This window comes from Schistocerca serialis, chromosome 12 (assembly GCF_023864345.2).
Source record: "Schistocerca serialis cubense isolate TAMUIC-IGC-003099 chromosome 12, iqSchSeri2.2, whole genome shotgun sequence".
Classification (NCBI taxonomy): domain Eukaryota; kingdom Metazoa; phylum Arthropoda; class Insecta; order Orthoptera; family Acrididae; genus Schistocerca; species Schistocerca serialis.
This window is the reverse complement of record NC_064649.1, coordinates 14,552,316-14,577,430: the sequence shown is the minus strand read 5'-3', so window position 1 is coordinate 14,577,430 and position 25,115 is coordinate 14,552,316. Positions and strand designations below refer to the sequence as shown.

General features: G+C 39.4%; 2 protein-coding genes across 2 annotated transcripts in view; one reads left to right on the top strand and one right to left on the bottom strand.

Annotated features, from left to right (window-relative positions):
• The window catches only part of LOC126428120 (pleiotropic regulator 1), a 46,450-nt gene extending 35,094 nt beyond the window's left edge, over positions 1 to 11,356 (bottom strand). Inside the window, exons 1-4 of the mRNA XM_050090026.1 lie at positions 11,128 to 11,356; positions 10,918 to 11,024; positions 10,698 to 10,837; positions 2,454 to 2,728 (exon numbers count right to left, since the gene is read on the bottom strand). Of these exons, the coding sequence (XP_049945983.1) occupies positions 2,454 to 2,728; positions 10,698 to 10,837; positions 10,918 to 11,024; positions 11,128 to 11,136 (531 nt within the window). The 5' untranslated portion in view covers positions 11,137 to 11,356. The remainder of the gene's footprint in view (positions 1 to 2,453; positions 2,729 to 10,697; positions 10,838 to 10,917; positions 11,025 to 11,127) is intronic.
• Positions 11,357 to 11,585: 229 nt separating this feature from the next.
• Positions 11,586 to 25,115, top strand: part of LOC126428286 (uncharacterized) — a 76,968-nt gene continuing 63,438 nt past the window's right edge. Inside the window, exons 1-3 of the mRNA XM_050090203.1 lie at positions 11,586 to 11,876; positions 11,950 to 12,071; positions 22,170 to 22,311. Of these exons, the coding sequence (XP_049946160.1) occupies positions 11,735 to 11,876; positions 11,950 to 12,071; positions 22,170 to 22,311 (406 nt within the window). The 5' untranslated portion in view covers positions 11,586 to 11,734. The remainder of the gene's footprint in view (positions 11,877 to 11,949; positions 12,072 to 22,169; positions 22,312 to 25,115) is intronic.

Sequence of the window (25,115 nt, the reverse complement as noted above, 5' to 3'; positions counted from 1 at the left end):
TGGACTGTGACAGTTTGGTTGTGAAACTGTGACCATATTCCTTCAAAATATGCCAACTGTCTGCTGCCTCCTCACTGGGTGCATAGGCCCGGTAGCAGACATCCTCTTTCCTTCTCATCATACCTTACAACAAGCACTGAAAACATTGCTGCACGAAACATGTGAGGAAGCAACTGGCCCTCATCTAGACTTTTACCCTTCTTCTAACAAATTTTGTTGAAATCAATCCAGCGGTTTAGGAAGAGATGTGAAATGTTGCCCCCCCCCCCCCCCCTAAACACACACACACACACACACACACACACACACACACACACACACACAAAATATATTTTTAAATGGGAACATTTCATTTTTGGTTAGACTTTACTATGACTGTTATTGATATCAAATGAAACACCAAGTTTGCTTATTCATCATTTGGTATGAAGGTCTTGTAATAACCATCTTGACAGACAAAATTACTGGCTTTCCAGTCCACCTCTTATGCAAACAACTGTTTGTTATATAAACCTAAACATATTTCAGCACCTTTGTACCATCATCAGTGGGTATTCTTTACTCAGTTTTTAATTTTTTTTAAAGTAGAAAAAATTATTAGCTGGATAAATAATACCCAGTGATTATGGCAAAAAGTTGGTGAAGCATGTCTGAGTCTACTTATATAACAATTATTTATTTTATTTTAGTTTTATTTATTTGTTTCAGGTGTTCAGTCTTACATATCAGGTGGATTTGTGTGGATTAATATGGTATCTATATATGTGATCACTTAAATGTGTGCAAAGTATTAGGTCATGTAAACTTTACGGGACAGAATCTGTGGCCACTGAACATCTTTATACTTACATTTCTGTTCAATCCATGAAACCAACGATCCCCATAATGCTTTGAGTCTTGTTTCAAAAATAGACTCTAGATGCTATTTTTGCTCCCTTCAGCATTGACAGAGTGTGATGTAACATGGCAGGAAAAGAAGTCTGTGACCCCTGGAAGAATTTTATTTTTACTGTTGCTTTCACATTTATATTTTTGTTCCCACTTTCAATCAAAAACCTACACGAAATATGAACCATATAGTGAAACAGCATTCTATTTTTAAGTCCTTCTGCTATACAGTGACATAAGTTATTCCAAAGTCATAACACGACACATACATGTCGTACAAGGCATGTTCAGAAAGCAGGTGTACGGCAACCAAAATGCGCTGTGGTCCTTTTTTGTTTTTTTGAGAACTGGCAACACTGAGCTGTAGAGGGAGACACTGACCAGAGCGAGCATCGCAGGGACACACAGGTACATGAACTCACGTCGTAGTGTCCAGTTGTGTGAAAGACGTCAGTAAGAAGTCCCACCAAGTGTGAGCCACATGTTGTGACTCTCTTCCCACTCTTGGAAGGAATAACTCGTACCAAAATTTTCTTGCAAATCAAAACAGTTTAAAGCAAACATCTCATGAATGGAACAAATGTGTTTAACTGGTGTAGGGAGCGTAGTGGAAGCAGAACAAATGTTTGTGACAAACAGAGGAGTGAAAGACCTCCTACTCTGAGTGACGAGTTGGTGCAAAAATTGGAAGAAACTGTCCGTGAGGACAGACTATTGGAAATGGATGAAATTTCTGTGATGTTTCCACAACTCTCTAGATCTCTCTTATAAGACATACACACAGATATCGGAAACTGCACACAATGGGTCCCAAAACAGCTGACAGAGCAGCACAAGAAAAATCAGGTCAATAGTACCTGTAAGTTTCTTGAGTGACTCAGAGGATTTTCTGAGCTCTACTGTGACTGGAGGTGAAATGTGGGTGGCTCATTACGTGCACGAGACAAAAAGACAGTCGTCACTGTGGCATCACAGCAATTCCCCCACCTGCCAAAAAGTTCAAAACTACGATTTCCAGTTTAAAAGTATTTTTGTATCGAAAAGGCAACATTTTCATTGAATTTCTTCATCAGCTGGACATCATCAACGCATAACGAGACCCTTAAAAAAACTCAGAAGGAGCATTCAAAAGAAAAGGAGGAGAATGCTAACGATGGGAGTGTGCTTGTTGTACTACAACTTCCATCCTCACACAGCCACATATGTCTGCTTGTGTCTGTATGTGTGGATGGATATGTGTGTGTGTGTGCGAGTGTATACCTGTCCTTTTTTCCCCCTAAGGTAAGTCTTTCCGCTCCCGGGATTGGAATGACTCCTTACCCTCTGCCTTAAAACCCACTTCCTTTCGTCTTTCCCTCTCCTTCCCTCTTTCCTGATGAGGCAACAGTTTGTTGTGAAAGCTTGAATTTTGTGTGTATGTTTGTGTTTGTTTGTGTGTCTATCGACCTGCCAGCGCTTTCGTTCGGTAAGTCACCTCAGAGAGAGAGAGAGAGAGAGAGAGAGAGAGAGAGAGAGAGAGAGAGTGTTCGCTACACTCCTCACAGCATTGCCAGTTTGCAGCCCACCTTTATCACCCTGTCAGCTGACCCCGTCGCAAACCACTCATTTCCCGGCTCTACGGCAGCACAGCGCACCCAGCCCAGGTGACCCGAGATGACGCGGTACAGCTTCCACGGTGGGTGCCACTTAGGTTTGGGCATGGCAGGTGCGCGCCGTGGGATCAGAGTCTGGACTGTAGCACCAGCTGAGGTGGCACTCTGCTGCTGCGCGACCGGTGGTGCAGCTGGCACCAGCGCCGCCTCCGACATTGCAGGCGATGGCACGGCTGGTGCGTCTGCCCCTGTAGCACGTAAAAGGTCAATTCTGTAGCAGGTGAATGTGCTGGAGGGACGGTATGTGCCAAAATCTGTGATGAGCACCTGACGCGATCGTACGTTTGGTACACGAGGTACACCTCGAAGTAAAGAGCTACCACATTAGGAAGGGTAGCTACACTGCTGATCATAAAATACAACTAAACAAAAATTTACGAAAACCACAAACGTATCCGTGCATCTATTTGTCACCGAATACATTTGAAATGGAATGGAGTGAGATAGGTTTGTAGCCCATCCCCAACGTTATTCAATATATACACTGAAGAAGCTGTGAAAGATAATGAAGGATAAATTTGGAGAGACAGACGGAGTTGTGAAATAAGGCAGGCAATAAACAGATGTCCAACTGGAAAACTGCTTATTCCTAGTTATTCTCCAAAACTCAGTTCAAAAAGTACAGCAGCATACTTTAAATTATATTTAACTGCTTATTAAATACAACTATGTTCTCAGTATACATTCATAACAGTAAGACTTACATAGCAATTGGAAGCCTGTGTGGCAGAAATAAATTTTCATGGAAAGTCAGTAATAACAGCCACAATGTACAGGATTCAGTAAAGGTGCGCTTATGGTGATAGCATCAGTTGTATTGTGAGCACACATTGGTGACAATTCGCATGATGAATGATGAGAACTGATTATGAAAAATCTTGAGTCGGCTGTTGGTAGCGAATAAGTTGGTTGGTTTGGGGAAGGAGACCAGACAGCTAGGTCATCGGTCTCATCGGATTAGGGAAGGACGGGGAAGGAAGTCGGCTGTGCCCTTTGAAAGGAACCATCCCGGCATTTGCCTGGAGCGATTTAGGGAAATCACGGAAAACCTAAATCAGGATGGCCGGACGCGGGATTGAACCGTCGTCCTCCCGAATGCGAGTCCAGTGTCTAACCACTACGCCACCTCGCTCAGCGAATAAGATGGTTTGAAACTAAAGTTAGCTGCTCTTCCATTCTATAAGGTTAGAATTTAATCAATCATCACAATTTTCAGCAAAATTGGAAGTAAAACATACAAACAAGGTATTGCAGTGATGAATAAATATCTCAGATTACGCTATACATCAATCTATTACACAGTAACATTTTCATGTTGAGGTATGTCAATTGCCAAGTTCAGCACACAACAGATGAGCTGCCGACATTGTAGTAGGTATGTATTAGCTACAGGACTATCTGGTAAGTCTGAATTATTTACAAACAATTTTACACATTATTAAACTTCTTGTCTAAGCAGAATGAGGTAAATGCATATTAATAAACTTGTCCAAGGTTTTTTACACTGCTGATCATAAAATACAACTAAACAAACTCTTACCCGAAAAACTGTGTGTGTGTGTGTGTGTGTGTGTGTGTGTGTGTGTGTGTGTGTGTGTGTGTGTGTGTGTAGGGATGAGTACTGACTGTCAATTAAAATGGAATGAACACACAAAGATACTGGCAAAACGAACATCCTCAGCCTGTTATGCTCTCAACATTCTACTCTCAGTTTGTAACACTCCATGTGATATAACATTCCTACATATACTCAGCTGTTAGCTACAGGATTCTTTTCTGGTGATGAAAGGCACAAAACTTGACCACAATTTTCAAATGGCTGAAAAGGTCCATAAGAATAATAACTAAAATTAATAGTCGTGCTCACTGTAAAGAAATGTTTAAAGAAACAGGTATCCTTACTACGACCGAGTGAATACATCTTCCAATCTGTTGTGCAAATCAGGGAAAAAACTAGTGTTTCACTAACAGTTCTGTACATAATCATAAGACAAGAGTCAGTTTGGACTTTCATTTAGCAAGGAAAACCATACAAAAAACTCAGGCAACCATTTTCTTTCAGGAAACAAAACCGTATACTAAATCGCCCAAGAAGATGAAAAAGGTCAGTAAAATGCATTGGTTACAACCTACTTTATTAGTAACACATACAAAACAATTAACGATTATTTAGAACACACAGATTAGTGATTAATAATGAAAGAGGACAAGTATAACACCTTGTCACATTACAGTATATAATCCCAATGTAATACTCTTACAAGAAAATCACATGCCAAAGACATATAGTGCATTGTACTAATATCTTGTCAGTCCTCTGAGCTAAAAAATCAACCTCATAATTGGAGGATGGAGGAGGAGGGGGGGGGGGGGAATTGGGAATTGGGGGAGGGGTGGTGGTGGTGGTGGTGGTGGTGGTGGTGGTGGTGGTGGTGTTGATTTAATTTTCAAAATGGGCTGAAATGATAACATGAACAGGTGCATGGGGCACTGCAGCACATTTATTGAACAGGTTTTCCGAACAGACTGAAATGCAGTGTAATGGACACAGCAGGATATTTGTGGTTCTGATGTCACCAATGGGTGTTCATAATGTGTGCAGTAAATGTGTTGAGGAGTGCAAAGAAACGGTGCAGAGCTATTTTTTTGTATTATAAGTTATCTTGGGCAAATTGTGTATAGTCAAAAAAACGTTGCACAATTGGGACAAATCGAATGAGGCAGTGTAGTTGTTAAGACAGTGACTTCATACTTGGGAGTGTGGAGTTTGCTCTGTATGTCACCCTGATTTCTGTAGTTCTCCTAAATCAGTTCAAACAAATGCAGGGATGATTTCTTCGGCAAGACCATGACCAACCATCTGTCCCATCCTTGTAAACAGATCATTATGTATTCTATCTGTACTCATTTTTTGAGTTGTTCATTTTCATTGTATTATGACAACAAACCCAATGCCATTGTGAGATGATCCCTGGATGAATAAATAAATAAATATTAAGTGGAAATTATAATTTGAATTTTTTGAGAGCACCTGAATCTTCTTCCATTCCATGTATCTACCTCCGCTTATACAACTAGGAACAAGAGTTACAGGGGGGGGGGGGGGGGGGGCACAGCATTGCTATTGACAACATTTTTATAGAGGCATAGAGATTGCAAAGTTGTAGTGTAATTGCATTTATTAACTACCAACAAAATTTTTCTGGTGGTTGACTAATGTCATTCTTCAGTAATGGAGATATGAAGTAACCTATCACTTTCAGGAAGTGATATGTTACACTACAATACCGCCAGTGCACAAAGTTTCAATCTGTCATGAAGTTTCATATCAGCACACACTCTGCTGCAGAGTAAAAAAGTAATTCTTGTAGTGCAAGTGTCATAGTTAATGGCCTCTCAGACCATGCCGGTCAATCAGAGTGCTTGAGATGTAAACAAAAATAACTAGAAAACTTAAAGAGTGATAAGTGAAAAAGGAATCAAGAAATTCAAGAATAATCTGCCAATTAGAGACTAGGAAAAGATGTTCACAACATCCACAGTGTTAATGAAAAATGTAATGTACTCCACGGCACAGTCATAGGCAACTTTGAAAACTGTTTTCTGAAAAAATGAACCAGTGGAAGCAGATTAAACATGCCTAAACTCTGGGTTACAAATAGACTCAGAATATCACGCACAGCTAGGAGAGGACTCTCTGCAAGACGGGACACGGACAACGACAGGTTTAAATCATATTTCAAACTGTATTATAAAATTCTAATCAAAGTTATCAGACTATCAAAATGTATCACCCAGACAAAATATGCTCCTACAGCAACAAGATAAAAATTATTTAGAACATTGTACTACATAATGCAGGAAAAAGAAATTGAGAAACTGGAAAAATCTCTTTAAAAGTAGGTAATCAACTAATCAAAGATAACCCCAACACTGCAGATAGTTAAGGCTTGAACACTTCCTTAGCCTAAAGTTCCTAAGGAAATCCTTCCAAAATAACTTTGATGAAATTCAATTTCAACCTGTGTGTCCCAAAGCAATCAACTCTCTTTAAAAAAGTTATAATGAAATAAAGAGCGAAATAATGAAATTTTATTCAGCTGAACTTAGGCACCATGAAAGGACTGCTATTCATTTTAGTTTTCATCTGAAACGCCTTCTTCTGCAGTAGAACACACACACACACACACACACACACACACACACACACACCATAAAGCAAGGACAACTCACGCACACACGACCAATGTCTCTGGCTGGTGTAGAATGACTGGGTTGTAGCTGTGCCTCATGAGAGTACCATTCTAATGATGGGGTTAAGGAGGAGGTACGGGGAGAAGAGGGAGAGGATAGCAGGAGTGTGTGTGGTGGGGGCAGCGCTGCGATGCTACGGGGAGGGGCGGGGGGCGGAATAGGGAATAGGAAAAAAGAAGTAGAGAAGGGGAAAGGATTTGGTGTGTTGGCAGAACAGAAAACTGTGTTGTGCTAGAGTGGGAACAGGTAAGGAGATGGGCAGGTGGAGGACAGGGACTAGCAAAGGTTGAGGCCAAAGGGCTATGGGGACGAAGGATATGTTGTACGGAGAGCTCCCACCAGAAACGCTGGTGTTGGCACGAAGGATCCAGATGGCACAGGCTGTTAAGCAGTCACATTGTGTTGTGCACCATGGTTCAGCAACTGGGTGGTCCAGCTGTCTCTCGGCCAAAGTTTATTAGTGGCCATTCGTGTGGGTAGAAAGCTTGTCGGCTGCCGTGTCCACATAGAACATAGTACAGTGGTTGCAGCTTAGCTTGTACATCACATCACTGCTTTCACAGATAGTCCTGCCTTTGATGGGATGGGTGATGCTTGTGACCGAAGTGGAGTAGGCGGTGGTGGGAGACTGTATGGGACAGGTCTTATATCTGGGTCTATTGCACGGATACGAGCCATGAGGCAAAGGGCTGGGAGCTCTCCCTGCAGTATATCTATGTACCCATAAGCCCCTTGGCCTCAGCCTTTGTTAATCCCTGTCCTTCACCCACGTATCCCCTTCCCTGACCCCACTCCGGCATAACACAGCCTTCCATTCCACCAACCCACTCACAGACTTTTTCCCCTTCTCCATTTGTCTCTTTCTGCAACCTCTTCCCTCCCCCCACCCCCTACCCACCAACTTCCTGACTACACTTATCAGCCCTACCCTGTCCCTACCACATCCCCGCACACTCTCACGAGCAGCACTACACCTTCCCCCATCCCACCCTGCTATGCCCTCCCTCCCTGCCACACGCCTACTCAGTCTGACCACAGTGGCCAGAGACAGGGGCCACGTGAGCGTCAGTTGTGTTTGTGTGAACGTGCGTGTGTTTTCTATTTCAGAAGAAAGCCTTTTGGATGTCACTCATTTCCACTAGCGGTGAGTAGCAAGCTATCCTTTTCATAATTTTGTTTTTGATTGTGTGAACCACAATATCTTAATAGAAAAATTATGGAATAGTAGGAACAGCATGTTCACGGTTTTTGTTTTATCTGGATTATACAAAGCATTGCGTTTCAGTTATATGTTAATCGTATAACAATAAACTCTGAATTTGAAGTAATTAGACATTGTGTATTACAAGGTTTCATTTTGGGTCCTCTGTTGCTGCTGATATACATAACTGATCCTGCACTTTCAGTTTCAGAAGATGCAATTTTATCTTTTTGCAAATGACACAAATATAAGAATAAAAAATATAATACCAGTTATCTTACTGAAAAGGAATCCAATGAAATATTCAAAAACCTCAACAGATTGTTCAATGGAAATGCATTATCACTGAATTTTGACAAGTGCACAGAGTTCAGTATTTCTCGTAGAACTCCACAAGCTACAAAATATTTTGAAAAATTTGTCAAATGTTTTGTAAAGTGATTTGTCCACTGTTTGCAAATAAAATAGATAAGACAAACATCTGACATGCCTCATTTCACTATAAATGATTTCAAGCATCATTCATGGGTGAATTAAATGTTTCTCTGATACATTTTGTTTCTTACTTTCAGACAAATCATTTCACAAAACATTTTACCAATTTTTGGATAAAGAGGAATATTCAACATTAGTCACCAGATTTGACCAGTCACACAGGAAACATGTACCAAACACTGTAAACAACACTAATGATACCACTGCCATTATTTTTAAAATTGAAACAGACCAGCCTGTCACTACCACCATGTTGGCTTCACCAACTTACAACTAAACTGAGCATATGCACCACAAGGAACATCGGAGCAGCCATTAACATTAAGTGACTGGTCAAAGCTCTTGATTAGTATTGAGTATTCCTCTTGTGGCAATTTTTTTAAAATTTATTTATTTCTATTTTTTTCTTCAGCAAACATGATCTTATTGAGAAATCGATTTGCTTTCCTGGTGCCTTCTGTTTTTGAAATGCCCTGAATTTACTACTTATTTCAACAGAAACAAACTGTTAAATATCACATCAATAAAACATTTTAAGCACCCAATTAACAGGCCTTAAAGAGATGAACTTTTAGACACTTTATTTAAATGCCTAGCAGCAGCTATTCGTGAAATATTCCTATTTTCTCTCAAATCACTAATTAAGATTTTCTTAATTACCCTGATCACTTTCAAGCAATGAAATATTATTTTGCAAAACTACAGTGCTCACTGGTCAATTTGATAACCCCCCCTCTATTCCTTTCCCATTCCTTGTTTGGCTATGAAAAGTGAGACAAAAACTTTCCCTCAAAACCACCAATTTATCATGATCATACAGACCCTGTTAATTGAGTCATTATCGTTTTGATAAAATAATAGTTCAAATGACCTACATTATGACCCCACCTACCTAACTATCAAAATACAGATCAAACTGTGACGTTACAACACCCATTTAACATTACATCACTGGCCAAAGCTGCTGACTAGTGTCGCATATTTCTCTTTACCAGACTACAGATAACTCAAAACCTTAACTGGAGCACCCGCTGCCTAGAATTTATGAGGCGCCTTAATTCAGCTAAGTTTGCAGTACGCTCGATCACTGCTACAAGTGATTTAAAAATTAAGTAACTACTTTAATCTGTACATTTTCATTTGGAATTATTTTCTGGTGAAACTCAGTTTACACGGACAGTACTTTCAGAATACAGAATTGAACTATTATAATATACATGTGATTATAATTGTAAAACATCCAGCACAGGCCTCTTCTTTTTTTTTAAAAAAAAAAAAAAACTGGGTATTTTGAGCAGTATTTCTGTTTTCTCCACGCATACTGATAGATATGAGTATAACACTAGGATTAGAAACAACTACAAAAAGTTCAAGCACTTAAAAACAATATAGAAAGGAGCTAAAAGCGTGCGTGTATGCAATACATTACCAGGGTAGGCCTACATCAAATCTCATGTACATAATTTGGTGGAGTTTAAGACTAATTTTCTTTTTTTTTTTTTTTTTTGGGCAACTCCAACTCCATTGATGAGTAGATTTCATAGAACAAATTAATACTTGTTCCATGTATCATCAATATGACAGCAATGATGTGGAATGTGCCATTTAGGAGAAAATTGTTGTTTTACACTAACTGTTAAAAATCACTAATTTATGCCTAAAAATTCATCTACTGAATAAGAGCTGTCATTCAGAAATTTTTTAATTTGTTTTTAAATGCTGTAGTACTGTAATAGACTAATGTAAAGTGCTTTAACTGTATTCCTCTTTAATTTACATCTTTGACATCTAGCCACATCCCAAAGACAATTCTCAAAGGGATCCCTCCCTTTGAATTTTTCACAGATAAATACATGTGTGCGTATGAGGGTGAAGCAAGTGAAAGCTTCAGACTACACTATAAATCAGTCTGTTTAAGACAACTTTGATTTCGTAGTTTTTTTCTTTAACTTTGTCAATGCATAAGTGAGCTGTCAACTACCAACAGAACCTAGACTGGTGGCTATGTTACATATAAGTGGGCCTACATCATCACAGTCAAAATGTCATGAAGGACACTTACATATTAAAATACTGAAAGTCATATGAACCAATGTTGTGAAAAACTTAAGTTTCTAACAAACGGTATATTTCATGAGACACAAAACCTGTATCAATTTCAGGGTAACATGCTGATAGATACTGTAGTTATAACAGTCTGTAATTACCCATTATTGCAAGCGGCTGTTGACTATTGGGTTCCCTGTTCTCGATGTGTTGCATCTGCTTCATGGCGTTGGCCCTTTTCACGCGATCAAAAACCAGCCCATAACAATCCCTCGACTTCACCAGTTTCTTTACCTTTTCTCTGGAACATTCAAATCTATTAAGTGAAAGCAAATCTCAAGTATACTTTATTAATATTTTATACTGAAATTTAAAACTTACGCTTTTTCATCAATAGGTGCTAATATCCCCTGATTCGAGAGGAACATATCATGACTCCTCTTTAGTGATCTGAACACTAGAGTATGTACAGAGTGTCTCTGGACTTCCTAAAAAAGAACGGATACACAACAATAACTTCATAGATACAGTGTTATTAAAATATTAAGAAACAGTGAGATCATACAAGTATAGGTTCCGTACTGTACTCACCTCAGTCATTTTTCTGTTGTAAAGTTATCTCTAAATTGAATCAAAGCATAATAGTTTACAATGAAACTATTATATTGTCAAAACAGTCCATGCAAATCATACATGTGATGAGAAACAATAATTACGATAAAAGCGGAGTGTTCCGCTTATTTTCACAACACTTCCATGTGTTTACATTCACACCAGCACTACCAAAACACAACACTCTCTCTCTCTCTCTCTCTCTCTCACACACACACACACACACATCACTCCAAAGTTAGTATACCTCATACTATCACTTCTCGTAATAATTTGGAGTTATTTAGAGTATATGAAATATTTAATCCCATCACTTTTCCTTGGTAATTGTGCTCCATTATATAGAACTTTTTAATGCTTGTAAATAAAATAATAAATAAAAACATCCTAGCGATGAACGTATAAAGTCTTTGATTCAATTTCATTTGTGGTACACCGACCACTGTCTGTGATACCGACGCGAGACCATAGAATTGAAGTTCGAATGTTGTTTACATGTGTACATGTTCATAAGTAGCAAAGTTACAGTAACGCATTATAATGAATTTACGCTAAACATTAATGCTCAAGTCTAGGATTTAACTTAATGGCGATGGCTGCGGGAGATCCGGCACAGAAAATGAGTCTTCCTAGAGCAAGAGAAGAATTTATGAATATCATACGAAATATTGACGACCCTGAGACAACCAAAAATTTTCTCTCTTGGATAAAGTGGAATTGGCTGAATTGTGTGTATGTCATGCGTTGTTTATGATATGGCTCACTTATCGCTAGTTATTAAATGTATATTTTTCTTCACAGCAACTAAGACAGAAGATGAATCAGACGATTTGCTCAAAACTATAGCCGATGACATCAAGGAAGTTCTTCCTCCAGATGCAGTCTTGCCTTCGGAAAACATAAGTACTCCTCTTGTTGGTGAGGTATGTATATTCAGTGTAAAGTGAAAGCTAAATATTTCAATACAATCGTTCTAAAATTCGTGACAGTTCCACTGGTCAGAGAACTTTCTTTTTAAATTGTTTTGAATGGGTAGTAAGTCAACAGCTTCTTTGACGTATACAACAATCACAGTGATCACATTGTTGGGAAAGATTAGCAACCACTATTTGTACCCGTACTTACTCTTCTCAAGGATAGGACAATCAGTGCTGTATTCGCAGATACCAGTTATTCTCTAGTGTCCTGGGCATCTAGCATGATGGCGCCATTCCCTATGACGCCTCTGTCATTGCTGAACAACTACCAAAGCACTTTGTCCAACCCTTGGAAACTGAAAATCACTCCACTACCTTCCAACTCCGTTGAAGGTGAGTGAAGAGTATTTATCATTTGATTCTCAGTCGTCAGAAGCATAGTTACGGGCACAATGAATGGGAACTCTTCAGTGCCTTGCTTTGGTGCAATGCCACTGCACAGACCCAGGCACTCCAATTTACTCACAACCAGATGTTCCATACTTTACCTCTAGAATACAAATGTCATATTCTTGCTCTTTTCAGTTGTATCTGACATGAGAGAGAGTCCTACCCCACCTCCCCCATTCCTCCAGTGTAGCTGGAGCATATTCATCCTGGTTATGAAACCAGGTAAGAGCCATCTCTATCGCCTAATATGTAAGACCTGAAATCAGAGAGGGAGACAGCAATCTGTACTTTTCCTGACTGTTTCTGAACATTTTGACTGTGTCTCAGTGTGCCACCTGTCAGTTATAACTGGCCAAAAGGCCTGGCAATTTCTTAAAAACATCAATAATGACCCCCAACTAACACTCAAAATTCATATGTCACACCAAATCAAATAGCCCATCAGCTCATACTCAATGGCAAAACCAACAGCAAACATGCAAGAAAGAAGCTTCTGAAATTCATTCATGAAGAAGACCATCTAGGCACTCCCTTTACCCTGTAAGAATTAGGAGACTCAGTCTCTCTAATGAAGAATAGTAAAACTGATGGACTAGATGTGATGAACAAATGCGTCCTTGAAATGAAGATCCCCAAGATCTGGTGGAAGGCAAAGATAGTAGCTATACCAAGCCCCACATATCCCAAAAATTTTCAACCCAACTCCCTTCTCTGCCAGCTCTATGAAGTCCTAGAAAGAATGATGGTCAACACCATCTGTGCACATGTAGAACAGAATATTACTAAAGAGCAAGCAGGGTTCCTCCCTGGGAGGCCACCCTGTGCACAAATGTTGAACCTCAGACGTCACATAGAAGATGGCTACGAACGGAAACAAATCACAGGTGCAGTGTGCTTTTGTCAACCTTACAACCTTGCATGACACCATTAACCATAATAAGTGAATATTAAAAATATATAACACCCCGAAGGATTACCGACTGGTGTAATTCATCCAGTGCCTGGTGTAGAACAGACACTTCTTTGTTACGCTGCAGACAAAGAGGAGCCAATAGCGGACCCAGAAAAATGGACTACCCCAAGGTAGTGTCCTTGCCTCACTGATGTACAACATATATACCAATGACCAGCCGATTAGTACAGATGCTCACCCATTCATCTACGCAGATTATACAGTCATTGCTGCTCAGAGTAAAACATTTGAAAAGGTGGAAAGCAAACTGACAACAGTGCTTGAGAATCTAGCTGTCTGCTATGGAGATAATCACCTCAAGCCAAACAGCAAAAATCCAGGTCTGCACTTTTGACCTGTGCAGTTGAGAAGCCAGAAGAAAACTCAACATGGTCTGGACAGGACAGCACCTCTCTCATTGTGACACACTGAAAGATCTTGGAGTCAAACCCAACTGTTCTCTCACTTTCAATGATCCCTGTGTGGACATAAAAATGAAAGTGACTGTCAGGAATAACACCATCCGCAAGCTTACAAATAGTGGATGAGGTGCACAGCCCACAGTTATGCATACATCAGCTTTAGCATTATGTTTCTCCGCAACGTAGTACTCGGCACCTGTACGACAAAAATCCACCCAGGCAAAACAAATAAATATAGCTCTGAATGAGACAGGACACATCATAACAGGCTGCCTCCACCCAACTCCTGCAAACCAGCTTATGGGCATAGCCCCGCCACACATCAGAAGGAGAACAGCTGCAGAAATCGAGAAACAAAAACAAGAAACAGATCCCAGGCATCTGTTGGTTGGACACTACCCCCCAACCTTGTTGTTGTTGTTGTCGTTGCTGTCATTGTCATTGTCGTCATCTTCAGTCCAGAGACTGGTTTGATGAAGGTCTCCATGCTACTCTATCCTGTGCAAGCTTCATCTCCCAGTACGTACTGGAGCCTACATCCTTCTGAATCTGCTTAGTGTTGGGTCAGTCCACATCAAGGTCACCACCCGACCATCACCAAATCTAATGAAATTTGGTGTGAAGGTTCTATATGGTTTTGAATGTTTGTATACAAAATTTCACAGCTAAACATAGATAAAACCCTCTAAAGTGGCTAAAAAATTTGTTACACTATTCTGAGAGACAAGATTTGACCGACCACTGCTACTTTTCACGTGAACCAATCACACCAAAACTTCAGAGAGTTATTCCTACCAGTGATTTCTATATATGGATCAAATTTAATTAACATTGAATGCCTAAATGAAAAGAAATGCATCTGCCAAGTTGGCCAAAATTTTCTACGTGCATATTTTAGGGTATTTTTGGGAAGCAAAATCTCAAATGTGTCTTGTTCAATTCTTTTTTTTTCTTGCAAAAGCTGGAAAATGCATGCTCTAAACTTTCAAAGCTATATTGTTTAACTTCTGGATCTTGCATATTGATGAGTAAGAATATGTTGCAAAAGTTATTATTTTAGCACTTCGAGAATATAGAAAAGTGAAATTATATTTTACTCCTGAAGTCCCATAATTAGTTTCTTTTTTTATTCCAGTATATTCAAACATTGATTTAACACACACCCTAAGAACAAATATAATACAAAACACAGCCAATTTCAAAACAAACGTACTAGAGAGTCAGTTCCCTTTTTGATTAAACAGTTCTACAATTTTTTAAGGACATATTATGTATAACTATATTGTCTTCCTGATGGTGATGTTGATGTTGCTTCTAAAGTCATGAAAATATGTTGCTTCTGCGCCCAGCAGGTGTCTTTAGCAGTTGGCCAGTGGAGGGAACAAGCAGAACCATGTAGGTGCATAAACGTGACGAGGACATTTTGTTGTTCATGTGAAACTGCACACACGCTTCAAAACCAGCAAAAATTGTCATACATACATGCAACATATTGTCCTGGTTGTAAACTTGCAATTGAGAATGCTGGAATTTCTTCATCTTCGAAGGCATTAACTCTGAATGCTGTAGCATCACTGGAAACTCTGCTTGCTCTGAGCTGATTACAATTAATTTGCTTAAATTGATGATTTTCTCTTATTCCAGGTATTGTATGTCCCATGGCAACCTTGTTTCTTGATCAGGCTGATTTTTTTTTTCCAATCTCTTCTTATGGTACATAAAAAACTTTATACCTGGTATACCTGGTATACCTGGAATACTATCATCACAGAATTTGAAGAAATCATATGGAGTCAATATTTGGTTACCTAAGGGGCTCTGCAGACTAGCACGGTGCAGACTAGCACGGGCTGCTAGTCTTTTTACTGTTCCTCCAATGCCATCACAAGGCAATTTAGCACGCCTTGTTCCAAAAAAATGCTTTCCGTGCAGACATAAATTGATGAATTTTTTGAAATTCGTATACTGAGCAGCTGAACCGTCACTAAAGTAGTAAGTGTTCTTAACATTTTCATTCTTTATCTTTAAATATGCTACTACCTTTATTTGAAAAGCATGAACAGCAACGGTATCATGTCGGAGACTGTTGCTAATCATACAAATGTGACATTCTTTGCCACCAAAATGGATGACAGATGGATGTAAAGTGGCCTGACTATTCTCCCAATGAAATCCTTGCACAGCATCTTGCACAACAAATGAACAAATCTCAAACAATTTCTATCAATATAATTAATTCATTTTCTGCAAGATTTCTTTTTAGCTGCTTAAGGTATAAACTTCGGTGTTTTGACACAAAGTGATGGTGTCTTAAACCGGTAATTTTCAAAGTCAGTGCCTCCATGAAATTTGCAACAGTTCTATGACATGTCTCTAATGTGTCTCTGTCAATATGGGCCATTGCTTGTATTCCATTGTTTCTGCAGAGTAAGCATCTTCAAAAAAAGCCTCTAGTTGCTTTTTCCAGGACATTCCTCACAACGTTGCAGCATACAGTCTTTTGATTCCAAACTGCATACAGTTTTTACATCAATTTCTTGTAGTCATCTTGGATGGTTATTGCTGAAGCCAACATGACATTTTGATGCATTGCACATACACATACTGAATGTGATCTAGAAGCACCAACTGCAGTACACCATTTCGTCCTGACCTCACAAAATTTTAGAGAGAATCTCAGTTGATTTCCATATTGCTTACAATAAGCAATGAACATTTCTTTCAGGTTACAAAGGAGAAGGCATTTCTGCTTGTGAACCTTTTCCCCGTTTATTCTTACTGCAACACAATCCTTTTTGCAAGGACATAAATGAGAAAACTCATCTTCAAAAATGTGAGGACATTTTATTTTACTTCAACACTGAGCTTTTTCCCTTTTCGGTTTGCAAGTGTTGCCAAAACCCACCTTCCATCTTTAGTTCCCAGCCTTCTTCACCATTTTAGTTGAAACAGCAATTTCTTTAGCCTTTTCTAAATAGTCCAACTATTTGGGGCCCGGTTCAAAATTTGAACTTTACTGCAATTGTCTGAAGTCTGAAGCTTAATCTTATGTTCTTCAATTAAGATATCCATGTCTTTACATTTCTGGCACTCTTCCATTTGCATTTGAACAACATCTACATGGCTCACACCAGCAGCTGTGGTAGTTACGTTAGTAATGCAGCCTTGTACTTTCAGAAATTTGTCTTTATGTATCCCATTGAATCCCTTTTGCTTATCCGTTGAAGCTTTGATGGTGACTATCCAATTGATGATGATGGAGTATTAGCAGAAAAGCAAGCAACAACACAATCCATGTCTTCAGTGGATAGTGATTCTTGCTTATCCTGGTGGAATGTTTCTTTTTGGGTCACTTCATGTCTACATTTGGTACAAATTTTCTGACCAAGTTTAAAAACTTCATTAGTCAGTAACTTCAACATGTCAGACATTGCTATGGTTACTGGTGTTAAAGCCTTCTTCCATACACATTTTTCTTTAGCAAATGGGTTGCAGCAAGTCTTCTGTTTTAGTGCTTACATTCAGCTACAACAATGATTATTGATTATTCAAACACTCAATACTCAACACTGAGATTGTACAATGTCAACACTAAAGATTACACCGCACAGAAGACTGACATTATGAAAAGCAACAATTGAAAATGGTCATTCAGCAAGGTACCACTGCTATGAGGATAGAGCCTTAAAAACTATAACTGCTTAATAATCCCGATGGAAACTGAGTGACAATGCATATATGCATCACTATGCATTGTAGGGTTGAAACATTCTAAAGCAACATACCATTCCATTGTGATCTAGATTTTATAATCTTAAGAGCATTTTCTGAAGTTTTATTATATTTATATTCTATACTGTAAAATAATGTAAAAACACTTCTTATTAGCATAGTTGCATTCTCTAAACCACAGAAAAATCTTATACTATTAAAAGACACTACAATTGCACATTTGTTGACTTAAAACTTCAAATTGTATTTTTTGTATTTATCGATAATCCATTTTCCCTACTTTTGATATGTATTCTTACTCATCAATGTGCAAGATCCAGAAATTAAACAATATAGCTTTGAAAGTTTAAAGCATGCTCTTTCCAGCTTGGGCGCTGATGACCCCGCTGTTTAGCGCCCGTAAATCTCAAACACACACACACACTCTTTCCAGCTGTGGCAAGGGAAAAAGGATTGAGCAAGACACAGCTGAGATATTGCTCCCCAAAAAATACCCAAAATTTGCACATAAAAATTTTTTGCCAACTTTGCAGATGTATATATTTTCATTTAGGCATCCAATGTTAATTAAATTTGATCCATATACAGAAATCACAGGTAGGAATAACTCTCTGAAGTTTTGGTGTGATTGGTTCATATGAAAAGTAGCAGTGCTCTGCCAATCCTTGGCTCTCAGAATTCCTCTACGATTTTTACCCTCCACGCATCCCTCCAATACTAAATTGGTGATTGTTTGATGCCTCAGAACATGTCCTACCAACCGATCTCAGTCTTCTAGTCAAGTTGTGCCACAAATTCCTCTTCTCCCCAGTTCTATTCAGTACCTCCTCATTAGTTACGTGATCTACCCATATAATCTTCAGCATTCTTCTGTAGCACCACATTTCAAAAGCTTCTATTCTCTTCTTGTCTAAAGTATTTATCGTCCATGTTTCACTTCCATACATTGCTACACTCTGTACAAATACTTTCAAAAAAGACTTACTGACACTTAAATCTATACTAGATATTAACAAATTAACAAACTTCTCTTCTTCAGAAATGCTTTCCTTGCCATTGCCAATCTACATTTTACATCCTCTCTACTTCGACCATCGTCAGTTATTTTGCTCCCCAAATACAAAACACATTTACTGCTTTAAGTGTCTTCATTTTCTAACTTAATTCCATCAGCATCACCTGATTTAATTCCACTGCATTCCATTATCCTCGTTTTGCATTTGTTGATGTTTATCTTATATCCTCCTTTCAAGACACTGTTGATTCCGTTCAACTGCTCTTCCAGGTCCTTTGCTGACTCTGACAGAATTACAATGTCATCGGCGAACCTCAAAGTTTTTATTTCTTCTTCGTGCATTTTAATTCCAACTCCTCCCCCCCCCCCCCCTTCCCCCCTCTCTATACTGCTTGCTCAGTATATAGATAGAATAACATCGGGGAGAGACTACAACCCTGTCTCACTCCCTTCCCAACCACTGCTTCCCTTTGATGTCCGACTCTTATAACTGCCATCTGGTTTCTGTACAAATTGTAAATAGCTTTTTGCTCCCTGTATTTTACCCTGACACCTTCAGAATTTGAAAGAGAGTATTCCATTCAACATTTTCAAAAGCTTTTTCTGAGTCTACAAATGCAGAAACGTAGGTTAGCCTTTCCTTACTCTATCATCTAAGATAAGTCGTAGGGTCAGTATTGCCTCACATGTTCCTACATTTCTACGGAATCCAAACTGATCTTCCCCAAGGAGAAAAGAGAAGCAGCTGTAGGAATATGAAGAACTTGGAAGACAAGCTAGTACTAAACAAAGGAAGAAAATTTTGAAGGACTATGCAAGATAAATGAACTTGAAGACAATGTTAACAGAAAGGGAAGAGGAAGTAGGTGACAATGAGAGAGAAGACTCGATACTGCGAGAATAATTTGACAGAGGTCTGAAAGGCCCTAATTAAATGAGGCCACTGGAGCAGATGACATATCCTCAGAATTAACTGATCTTATAACTTATCTTAAGGCAGTAAGACAATGTTTATAGCATTTGTAGATTTACATAAAGTTTTTGATAATATTTGCAGGATTACAATCTTCGAAATTCTCCAGTAGCAGGCATGAAATATGAGAAGGGTCAGATTATTCATTGTTTTCTACTGGAACCAGACTGCAATTATGAATTGAAGGACTGTAAAAAGGGAGCAGTGGTAGAGAGGAGAGGATCGGGATCGTAGCCTATTGCCAACGTTAATTCGACCTGTCCATTAAGCAAGTAGTAAAAGAAAATGAGGAGAAATTTGACAAAGGGACTTAAACTTCAAGGAGAAAAACTTTGAGACTTGCCAAGAACATTGTAATTCTGTCAGAGATGGCAGAAGATCTGGAAGATCAGCTGAATGAAGTGGACAGTGTTTTAGCATCAACAGAAGTAAGATGAGGTCAATAAAATTAGGCAGTGCTGAGAGAATGAGATTGGGAAATAAGAAATTAAAAGCAGTAGACGAGTTTTGCCATGTGGACAGTAAAATAACTAATGGCCAAAGTAGGGAGAATACGAAACTCAGATTGACGACAACTAGAAAAGCTTTTCTGAGAAAGTGGAGTTTACTAACAGTTAGTATTAATTTATGTATTAGGAACTCTTTTGTGAGGGTATACTGGTGGGGGAAAAAAATTAATACAGTGGGAAAGATGATACCGATTTTCGTTCAATGACAGTATATGCCACCTGGGAGATAGTAGAGGTACTGATAATGGTTTCAACATCATCTGCCAACAGATAGCACAGTGAGATAGCTACCAGAGGGGCATCTGTGTGTACTCTTTAATAGGGAATGCTCATAGCCAGAAGGGTCAGTGTGGTGCAAATGTGAGAAGCAAGCAGGCAACCATGCCACAGAGATGCACTTACAGCCAACTGAGCGGGTTTGAAAGTGGTCAATTTGTGGCCTTCTGAATGGCGGAATGGTCCTTTCAGAGAATTACTACACGAGTTGGACATGCTGCATCAATTGTACAATTATACTGGTATGAGTGGTGACACGAACATTCTCACACCCGTAGACAAGGTTCTGGATGTCCATGCAGCACAGACGTCTGTGTCAGGAGAGTCCTATTGCAAGCTATAACAGCACAGATAAGAGGGCTTGTGAGCCAGATGGATGAACACAAACTGTTGCAAACGTGTTATTGGCAATGGGACTATGGGCGTGCACACCTCTGTCCTGACTTGACTCGTGCCACAGCATAGACCTGCACGGCTCAGCTGGTTCAGTCAGAGCATCACTTTGAAGATGTAGTGGCACGCCATGGGCTTCAGCAATGAAAGCAGGTTCTGTCTTCATGCAAGTGATGGTTGTGTGCACATATGATGTAGAGCTGATGAGCGCTGTCTCATAGAAAGCATTTATTCGAGACACGTTGGCCCCACCCTAGGCATTATGGTATGGGGTGTATAAGCTGAAACTCTCATTCACCATTGATGTTTCTGTTGGGGAGGTTAACCAATGCCCAGTACGTGCAGAATGTTGACCCATTCTTTTGCCATTCTTGCAACAGGAAGGTGAAGTGTTGTTCCAACAGGACAATGCTCATCCACCTACTGCCTGCGAAACTCAGTGTGCTCTGCAAGATTTACAGCAACTTCCCTGGCCAGCATGATCTCCGGACTTTTCTCCGGTCAAGCACATGTGGGATATGATGGGATGAGATGGAACGAAGAAGTGACTTTGTGCGTCATGTCAACCGAGAACTCTTACAGAATTATGTAAATAGATCGAGCAGGTGTATTGTAACATATCCCAGGACACTTTTAGCCATCTGTGTGATTGACTGAATGCCAGAGTCGGCACTTGCATTGCCGCCTGTGGAGGCTACATCATGGATGTTTCAGAGTGGGTCAATACCTGGTGTCTCAGAACCACTTGTGCTATTGATCTGTAAATGTAATCATTTCATGTACTCCATATGCACTGTTGCACTAATAAATCCTGAGTTAGTTGGAAACATCTAAAAGGGTGTATTAATTTTTTTCCAGCATTACATTTGTCTGTAGTGTACAGAAGTAAAATGCAAAAATAAACATTCCAGACAAGAATAGAATAAAAGATAGTGAAATGTAGTGCTACAGAAGAATGTTGAAGATTAGATGGGAAGATCAGATAAATAATGAGAAGATACTGAATTGAATAGGGGAAAAAAGGATTTTTCTGCCATAACTTGGTTAAAAGAAGGGAACATTTAATAGGAAATGTCATGAGGCATCACTGAATTATCAGTTTGGCAATGCAGGGAAGTGTGGTAACTGGGAGATGGGGTTAAAATTGTAAAGGGAGACCAAGGTTAGAATAGAGGAAGGATGTTCAAATGGATATAGGTTGCAGTTCGCCTGCAGGGATGAAGAGGCTAGCAAAGGATAGACTAGAGTGGAGAGCTGAATTAAATCAGTCTTTGGGCTGAAAGCAACAACAACATCAACACACATCACCACATTGCTAATATTAATTTAGGCAGTTCTTACTGTGACTTCACCACTTACTGAGCACTCCCTCTCTTTCTCAGAATGCAGACTGTGATCCAAGACACACACTGCATGTGGACGCATTTTTGTACGATGATGAGCAAGTAGATGACATGTGTGAAGATGGTCGGCTGGACAGAAACTACTGCCTGCAGTGTGGTTCACACAAGACAAGGCCTCTGAGTAAGTACTGGAGATGTAACCCAGTCTGGTAAAGCATATTTCACATGATGGCCAGTTATTTTTGTCATCCACTTCATTAAAAGAACATTTATTTTATTTAAAAAATGTTTGTTAGTTTGGTTGTTATTTTCCCATTTCAACTATGATATTCACAATGTTTCTATATGGTATCAGCCTGGGTACAAATGTTTGTTTTGTCAGTTTATACGAGTTCTTTTAAATGTACAGTGGCCCACACTAATCTAGTTCCCCAGATAGTTTTAGAAGTACAGTAACAGTACCGTATTCGACCAGAATGAAAAATGCTCATATTGTAGCACAAAAAAGGCGAATATGCCCTGACAGAATTAGAGATTTAAAAGAAGATAACTAGCTTTTTGACTTATTTGCGAGCCTCAAAGACATTTAAATCAAAGCATCTTGACATATTCACACTGTTTTACATGATATTATAAGTACCCATGTCATGTAATGTAATGCATTGTGTCAAGTAAAGTAACGCGATGCATCATGTCGTGTCTTATAACATGACACATGTCGAAATGCCGTGCAGTGTGACACAGTGTGTCATTAAAGTTTAGAATGCATACATCCATCCCCACTGGCATACTTCCTATTACTCTCTCTCTCTCTCTCTCTCTCTCTCTCTCTCTCTCTCTCTCTCTCTTACTCTCCCTCTCTCTCCCTCTCTCCCTACCACACCCACGCCCTCAGATACATCCTATTGCAGATGTATCCCACTCCCTAGAAACACACAAATTTGTGTCTCTAAGAGAGCTCACTGTGCCAGGGAAGTAAGATTACCTCGTCAAAAATTGCGGATATGTCAAGATCTTCTCAGGAGCTACTTAATAAGTTGAAAAGCTAGTTCCCTTTTAATCCCTAACTCTGTCCAAGACATATTCACCTTCTTTTGTGCTATGCTAGCATATTCAATTGTGGTTTCCAACTTTTACTCAGCATAATTTTGACATTAGACTGTCTTAGCGTGGTAACCAATGTAGAGTTTTAAAATACTGAAGTACCTGTATTATTCTGAATTATGACGCATGTCCAAAGGAACAGGCACTACAGTGACTACTAGAAATGGGCAAATTCGTTCATCCTTGGGAACTAGTTCACTGGTGATTGCTCCTTTTTTGGAACTGTTCATTTTTACTCGTTCACTGTTCATTTGTGCTTGGTATACGGTTCTTATGAAAAATTGAAAATTAGTAGCATAGGTAACTGAAGATGGAAGGTGCCAAGAGGGGGCCCTTGCCTCCGCCCTGGAGTACAGAGGTTTTATTCATAACAAAATTCTCACACACTCGTAAGTTTTGTGATTTTGCAAAACCTCTCATTAAGCCAACTGTAGCGTTATGTGGCTGTTCGTAGTGAAATAATATAAAGTGGCACACGAAAAACTGGCCCCGAGTACAGACTGCTCGCCAGTTACGCAGGATTTGTTGTCCGCTACGAGCAGAACAGGCAGTGAAGAAATAAAAAATAAGCTAATGCAAACAACAACTTCGAAACATAGATGACGATTGGTAGGCAACAATGAGCAGTCTAGTACTCAGGACCGATTTTTCGTGTGCCACCCTGTACCACTGAAATAATATTGTAGAAGTTATCATATTCTCTTTACAGAAAGTGACACCAGACATTCGATTATGAAACGCGGATGTCATTCAGTTGTAAGTCAGTCTGCCTTCCATAACAGTGAACATGCTCTTTTACTTCGGATCAAAAAGAGACTGAAAGTGGCCACTGTATGATAACAAAAAATTCTTGCCATTTTACAAGTATTTCTTCTGCTGTTTATCGAAATAGTGAAATAAGCTGATGTGCCATTCTATTACCTGAAAAGATGTATATATTACATACCACTTTATTTTTATATAATTTACATAATTATAAAATTCATTTTAATTGCCGGTCATTGGTGCTGAATAGAATACGAAAAGAACCAGACGTTTAGAGTTCAAGAAAGGTTTGAAACTGATCTAAAATGGGCGTGCACAGCAAACAAAACGAACAACAACTCGATACTGAACTAACTAAGAGCAGTAGGCAGTGGAACTACAAGTGGCCACGTGAAGAAGGACAAGTCCGGTCGAGCGAGACCGAAACCGAGACCGAGACACATGAGAATGGGACCGAGGCTGGACAAGACCAGCTGATGTGCCATTGTGGGAATGAGACAGATCGTTTCCCATTCTCAGGAACTATAAGTAGAAAGCCGTGACCGAAGTGAACTATGAAGGATCGTTTCTTAGAGTTCGTTTCCCGTTCATCTTGATGAACTGATCCTTTGGACCTGTTAGTTCGCAAATGATCCATCTATAGTGACTACTGTCATTGTGAAATACATTAAATTTATCAACAATTGCGAATATGGACAACCATCAGCTGTAGAGCGGAATGATGACAATGAAGTGGACTGGCCACGTGTCGTGCACGGGTAGCCAAATCGTAAGGCGACCACTGACAATAAATGGAAAATCCTGGTTTGTTCCGCAGTCCGGCACAAAGTTTCATTGTCGTTATTACATTATACAGCTGGTGGTTGTCCATATTCACAATTGCAAATACATTTGATATAGATTTTTGTTGACTCGGGTGATGAATGATCCACTATTTTATTATTGTCTTTTAAACCATGTTGCTTACATCATGCCAACAGGTAAAGGCTTTCAAAAAACAACAGGGTGACCTTTAATTACTTACAAAATTTGACCCGTTTCATACAAGTTGGGAATTTAGAAATGGTATGTGTGAAAACCTCTCAAAAAAGACATGTCCGGTTGGAGACAGGCACA